The sequence below is a fragment of the Cynoglossus semilaevis genome, chromosome 7 (assembly GCF_000523025.1).
Source record: "Cynoglossus semilaevis isolate Cse_v1.0 chromosome 7, Cse_v1.0, whole genome shotgun sequence".
NCBI lineage: Eukaryota > Metazoa > Chordata > Actinopteri > Pleuronectiformes > Cynoglossidae > Cynoglossus > Cynoglossus semilaevis.
Window position 1 is genome coordinate 6207266 of NC_024313.1, and position 6948 is coordinate 6214213.

The 6948-nt window shown below is 38.3% G+C and overlaps 1 protein-coding gene and 1 long non-coding RNA gene across 2 annotated transcripts in view; one reads left to right on the top strand and one right to left on the bottom strand.

Annotated features, from left to right (window-relative positions):
• LOC103380936 (beta/gamma crystallin domain-containing protein 1-like) overlaps positions 1-633 on the bottom strand; it is a 19856-nt gene extending 19223 nt beyond the window's left edge. Inside the window, exons 1-2 of the mRNA XM_025056626.1 lie at positions 470-633; positions 232-303 (exon numbers count right to left, since the gene is read on the bottom strand). Coding sequence (XP_024912394.1) covers positions 232-279 — 48 coding nt within the window. The 5' untranslated portion in view covers positions 280-303; positions 470-633. The remainder of the gene's footprint in view (positions 1-231; positions 304-469) is intronic.
• Positions 634-1863: 1230 nt separating this feature from the next.
• The window catches only part of LOC107988785 (uncharacterized), a 10026-nt gene continuing 4941 nt past the window's right edge, over positions 1864-6948 (top strand). The window contains exons 1-3 of the long non-coding RNA XR_001760267.2: positions 1864-2928; positions 3389-3548; positions 3667-3758. This is a non-coding gene — a long non-coding RNA (uncharacterized LOC107988785). The remainder of the gene's footprint in view (positions 2929-3388; positions 3549-3666; positions 3759-6948) is intronic.

A 6948-nucleotide genomic window follows, 5' to 3' on the forward strand; every position in this document is an offset into this window, starting at 1 on the left:
AAAAAAAAAAAGTCCCATGCAAAACTCTGATGACAGTACTTCCACGTGGTAGTGCAAACAGCATAAATGTAACTACAAACAAAGGGGAAGGGAACAGGCTTGGTCTCCAGAGTCATTAAAAGTAAAGAGAAGTTTGTTCAGAGACACTCTTTTTTTTTTTTTTTTTTTAGTATGGCCATGCATCTCCCAGCACAGAGAAGACATGCAAAAGCTTATAACCTTTAAGCTTACCGTAGAAAATACCATATCATTCAGACTCTTTATGTAGGCTGTGAACATGATTTTGGTTTACAACAAAAACTCCTACAGAGCATAGAACAAAAACAACATCATTCCACCAGGATAAACAATAGCAGTGCAACATTTATGCCTTAGCAAAGTCAATCCCATAACATGAAGCATGGGATCAAAACTTCTACTTCAGCTACTTTTTTTTCTGTACCTTATTCCTACTTAAAATTACACTCACCCTTCAATGAAATTCAGAGGGAAAAAAGTCTTCACTACTGCACACACACCAGTTTGTACAGACTTAGATCCACAGCGTGATGCATGTCTGACACCAGACTGTGTTGTGTTTAATCCTCTTCACCTCCACTCTCAAACTGAACAGTGCCAGAGTGTGAGAAAGTGGCAGAGGAGTTAGGTTCTGCCCCTGCAGAGGAGCATGCACAGCCCAGTGGTGCGTTCAAGTGCGCCTCGTAAAACCTTTTGAAAAGTGGCCATTGTTTTTTTGTTGCTGCATAAAATATTTCAGACATTTTGGATAAAAAAAAAAAATTACTTTTTGTTTTGTTTTTTGTTGCTGCATAAAATATTTCAGACATTTTGGATCAAAAAATAAATTGATTAATCAACGTTATACCTTGGCTATTTTTATGGTAATATTTGAAACATTTTTGGATGACTTTTCCCTAATTTGGGGCTATCTTTTAGAGACCTCTTGGCTTTTGTATGAGATTTTCATCAATGATTTTTGGTTTATCAACTAGCTTAGATTATTTTTGATCTATTTCTGACCATATTTGGGCAAACTTGACTATTTTCAGTCATTTTTGGGCTAGTTTTTAGTGTTTTTTCATCATTTTTGAGATGAAGAAGGGGAAAAAGCACGAGAGAGTACAAAAGCTGTAGTTTAACAACTAAGTGGCTCACTTAATATTAATGCAATTAGATTCTTCCACGTACCACTAGAGGGAGCCCAAGTACCACTACAGGTACATATACCACAGTTTAAGAACCACTGGTCTAACAAATAGTGAGAAGATTTAAAAAGAGCAACTGCTGTAGTTATCAGTGGTCTGGATTTTTCTTTTTCTTTTTCTTTTTTCCGATACATTTTAAGCTACGAGTGTCATACTGTATGTTTGGTTTGGGTTTTTTCTGGCACAGCTTTTCGACACTTCAAACTAACAGTCAGCTATTAAGACTAAATTATCTAAATTGTAGGCATGGCATGTATGCAGCAGATAATTCTTTAATAGCATGACCTATAATTAGTGACATAACTATTGCACTATTATAAACTATATCTGGTCTGTCTTTTTCTGTAGCCTGTCTTTGACTGGCTGCTCACAAAAAACAGGAAAAGCTTGAGAGAGCACACTTCACTCAATCAAAGCCACATACTGCAGTTGATTAACATATAGGAATAATAAGGAACACTGAACATTTACTCACACGATTAAACATGGTCAAAACCATGAACTCAAAAACATCATCAGCATCTATTTTAGTTTTAGATTTTTGTACATGCTGCAAATACAAACTCGCTGACATAATAAAATAGAATTTTAGGTAAATCTTGTGGGGGAAAAAAACAGCACTTACAAGTGTTGACATGTCACAGCTTTTGACAAAATGTCATTAAGCTGTCAAACGTGTTCCACCAAACTGTAGGTGAAAACTCTTAGTCATCCATGTCAGTGTCCTCAGGAGTGCCAAACAGGGCACACGGCCTTGACAGACACTTCTAAAACCTCTCTCACTGCTCATAAAAGAGGAATAAAAAGAAGTTAACACTTCCTTTTTTTAAATTTCACTTTCACTAAGTATAATAGTTGCAGTCGTGTTGTTTAAGATTTCAGTTTTTTCAAAGATGAGTTGGCCATCAGCAGGTATTTTCAGACTACTGTTGCCAGGAGAGGAAAAGATAACCGGAGCTGTAATTACATCTCTGAACGCCTCAGTAGATGAAAAAGAAAATTATGAAATAATTTAACTGTAAAAGTAATAAATGGTCTACGTTCTAATTATATCATAGAGTTGCTAAAAAAAACAAGTTGCAAATTTACTTAAATACCCCAGGAGTTGCAAAGGTGTTTAGTTGCTGTGCAAAAATGTGCAGAAAACAACAGTTAAACGTTTATTTCTTCCCCAAAACCCTTAAATGTATTCTCATATCGCAATTTTTAACTATAATCTTGTTAAAGATTAGAGTTTTCTACTCATAATACAACTTTATTTCTTTAAGACGTATGACTTGATTCCTAAAATGTTCGTATTTATATGGTCGTACAACTCCTCAGCTTTGTTTTTAATATAAAAATGGAGCAGAAAAAATACTGTAATAGTTTTTTATATGAGATATAGGTGTAAATAAATTAAAATGATTTTGAGTTTTAAATTTGTCGTAGTGATACTGGCCGAGTTAGTACTAAAACTCCCTACGTTTCACAACAGCATTTGAACATACCAAGTGGGCCGTGTCCAAACAAAGTTTTCCAGCGGACGTGACGTAGCAGCCTGTTAGATTAACTTTCTTCGTCTTTTCCACATTTGCCTGTATGTCCTTGTGTTTCAGTTGGCGGGCAGTCAGCCTTTCCATGCCGCTGAGTTCGACAAACTTAACCCTTTACTTTCTAGAAGTTCTGAACCAGTCGTTATTGTTCAGACTTCATTAAAAAAAAAAAAAAAAACAGGTAACGGGTAAGTGATGCGTTCATGTTACATTTAGTTTCAGGTCATTTTTACAGCTGGAATTGACTTGAAAAACTGGACTTTGTATTTCGGTGACACACAGTATATTCCTTGCTCTGTTGGGACATTTCCGTGATATTCAAAGTTGTACAAAACTGTTCAAAAATATATATACACAGTATATTCCTTGCTCTGTTGGGACAATTCCGTGATATTCAAAGTTGCACAAAACTGTTCAATATATATATATATATATATACAAAACGTTCCCCGTCGCTCACAACAAACCTTAACAAACCGGCCCCGCTGCTTTGAACTCATTTCTATTTGTTTATTAAGCACCGTCGGTGAAGATGGCATCTGCAGAAACTTCCTGCAAGCTATTAGATCGTATCTTAAACACACACACACTGTAAGAGAAATGAAGATATTGATCATACCATGACTAAAGCTCTTGTCTGTGTCCAAGGATAAACCACGCTCCTGCAGGAGAAGTCTTTCTTCGACAACAAACGCCTCCCTTGTGTACCTTCGGCTTCCAAAGGCGACCTGTCTTCAGGCTGAACAGCAGAGAGAGGAGAACAGGGGGAGCTCCCTGTGATTAATATTAACACCTGAAATGACTCAAGGTGACTCCTCCAGAAGTCTCAAGCAGCTCAGGTTCCCATGGTTAATGTTGCTTTAAGAGTTTGAAAGTAAAAATGGAGTTATTTTTTTCTTCTTCTGCTTTTCTTCCTCTCCAAACAGCTGAAGTAATGAGGTGGAATCTGCCCCGGCCAGGCACACACACCCGAGGCTGGCGTCCTGACACATTGTGCAACAGTGTCACAGGGCCACAGGTAAAGGCAGGCGGAGATGTGGAACATACTCAAACACACACACACAGTGGTTTTAACAGATGTTCTGGATTCTGTCACTAAGTATATATGTGTATGTTTTATTAATTTACGGTCATTAGAATTTACTTGGACCAAATAAGCCTTTAATATTAGAGCAGTTAACCCTAAATGTTTTATTTTTTGTTGTTGTTTAACTTGAGACATATCTATGTCACCAGAAGAGTGGTTGGTCCTCAGGTACAGCGTCTGGCACCTCTGTCGTTTTACAAGCCCTAATCCTAATATTTTATTATTTTACACTGAGGCTGTGTCTCACTTCTGCTCCCACCTTTAAAATCAACAGGTAAAGGGCCGTTATTCCAGGCCAAAGCCTTTTACTCCCCTCCCCCCCCCCCCCCCGCTCCCCCGTCTCTCTCCGTAGGTTTTCTCATGACTTATTCATGTCCAACAGAAACTGAAACCATTCTCTCTCTGCAGCACATAAAAAATTTAGACTCATCCTTTTCCCCCCAAAAAAATCTTTTGCTCTATTCAATAATAAAGCAACCGCAGGGAATACAAATTTGGACCAGTGGGGCAGAATAATTTTTCTACACAGTATGATAAGACTCTCTGAATCCCCACATTTAAAAATAATAAATTGTGGGGTTTTATTTTTTACTAAATGTGAACTGCTTAAAACAGGATACAGACAGACTGTTTGTTATGGTAAACAATGCAGGTGTCCCCACCCTGCCCCGCTACAGGATCTTAGTTTCATCCCAGGTCTAGGTGTGAATGTGGGATTAACTGAAGAAGCACTTTAGATGAGAACTCAGATGAAAGCTGAACCAGTCCACTTGGGAACAGGAAATGGTGTTGATGGATTTTGACTCATCTTTGAGTAGTACTGCTGTGTTTTTCTCATCATCAGTCTTTCTTGTCATCCCTTTAAAGAAATTATATTTGAAATATTTCTTTGCAGGTGATGTGTTTGCCTCATTTGGAACGTCTGGTTCTCAAGGCGTCAGAATTAAAGGCATTGTGTGTAAATGATGGAGTTTTTCACAGTGAGGGGAGTGGTTGTCTCTCGCCTTTCTGGTTTTGAAACTAATTCAACAGATAGTGATCTAAACACGTTAGGAAACTTTAATGATTGTCCACCTGCGACTACTCCACTTATAGCACTAACCTGGACTGATTACCCCCCGCTGGAGAACTCATCGGTCACCAGTAATGGAAAAAATAGCAACAACCAGTGTGGGTGTTAACCACAGATGTGACTTCAATTAATAAGTTCCATAGCAACAACCAGTGTGGGTGTTAACCCCAGACGTGACTTCAATTAATAAGTTCAATTTGTGTTAATATTAGATTCACTTCTAATTGTATGTACAGGATGTGCAGAGCTTAAAGAAAGAAGTCTTGTCTTTTCATTCACAGTCAGGTTCGTCTCATTTGGCTACTCATTTGAATTTTGTCTCGTGTCTAGCGCAAACAAAACCTTGTCAAGGTTGAAAAACAAGAAGTTTCAGTGAAGTTTTGGAATACAGACGTAGGCCTTTTAAAATATCGTCATTTGTGACACACTAAGAATCAACTGGTTAGAATAGTTCACTGTGGAGTTCACGTTCTTAGGTTTCATTGACCAGTACAAATGTCAATACAATTAGAGGCTCCAGTTTGATATTATCTGGTTGTTTTCACTAGGATTTAGGTCAGAGGGACGTGCAGGCCCGTCAACGACCTCGTCTGAAACTGTCTGCTGATAAATCCAGACCAGGTTCAAAGTAATCTTTGTGTAGTTGTCACGTTGTAAGCCAGGGTTGGACAGTGATTAATGAATTACACTCAAAGTAATGTTGTTAAAAATGAAACACTTTGGTAAGTACCTTTGTCACCGCTGACACTGAAACACACACTCCTGGTTCCCAGGCAACACCTCTCCAGCCAAAATGTTCCTGTTTTATCTTCTGTGTTTACTTGGTATTCTTCCAGTTGTCCTCACCAGACTGCAGTTTGGTCATGGAGGTCTGATGAGCAGGGGGGGGATGTTTTTTTGGTCTGTAACCTCAGATCAGGGCCATATTTTTTAACCATGAACACCTTCATCTATTATCTTTATGTAGATACTGCTTTGATTAAAACCAGCAGCTAATGAAACCCTTAATTTAAGATTTTACTTTGAGTTAGAGCTATGATAATTATGTTTGATTCTCTGAAGTAGAAGTGGAATAATGTGAGGCTTTTTAATGCGGCTAATATATTCAGAAATGGTAAGTGTTGTTGACTGTTTTAAACTGTAAATAACTGATGGTAAATCACATTGAGAAGTGCTCATATCACATGGCCGCGTTTGTTTTGTACTTAAACCTTCACTGCGGTTGCACTGGAGAAGACAAACTGCCCTCTCCTCAGTGTATTTCCTGGTCAGCGCCGTGTCTCGTGTTCTATACAAACCCAGCTTGTGACTTTAAATATATTTGTTAGATGCCTTGTTATTCTTCTGAGACAAACATGTTGTTGCAGACTGGACTCACATGCCTTTAATGCCAGCAAATCCCCCAGGATTCTGTGTGGATGGTGTTCTTTGTCTCCCGCCTGCTGCTCATTTGTTGCAGCCTCATTGCGTTTGGCAACCACAGTGCCTCCAAACACCGCAGTGAGGTATTTGGGGTGCGTCGAGGTTGGTGTGTAAATCGATGTGGCTCCGCTGCCGTCACCCACTGGTTGCTGATGATAACTACACCCAATGAGGGTCCTGGTGTTCAGAACTTACAGATTTAAAAATCTGTCCTGTCTATTTCAAATAACTCTGTATAGTGGATTTGTTATGATCATTCTGAGCTACTTCAGCTTGATTTTTTTTTTAATCAGCAGCTATTACTGTTTCTCTCTGCTTTTAGCGTAAAAGATAGTCTTACCTTTCCATCCAGCTGGGTTTATCTCACCGGCTACACGTTTGAATTTGCATCGTGCCGAGCCCAAACAGATGCTTTGTTTGAGGCTGAATAACAACACGTTTCAGTTGAGACCTTGAAATACAGACAGAGTATAGAGGGGTTTCATTTTTATTTATTTTTTAAAAATATAATCACACACTGATGTGACATTAAAAGTTAGGACTTCATCATGTGGTGTTCACAAATTACCTGTTATCAGGTTATGAATCTGATTTATTTTTCATTATTTAGTCAAGAGGATTTGCAGA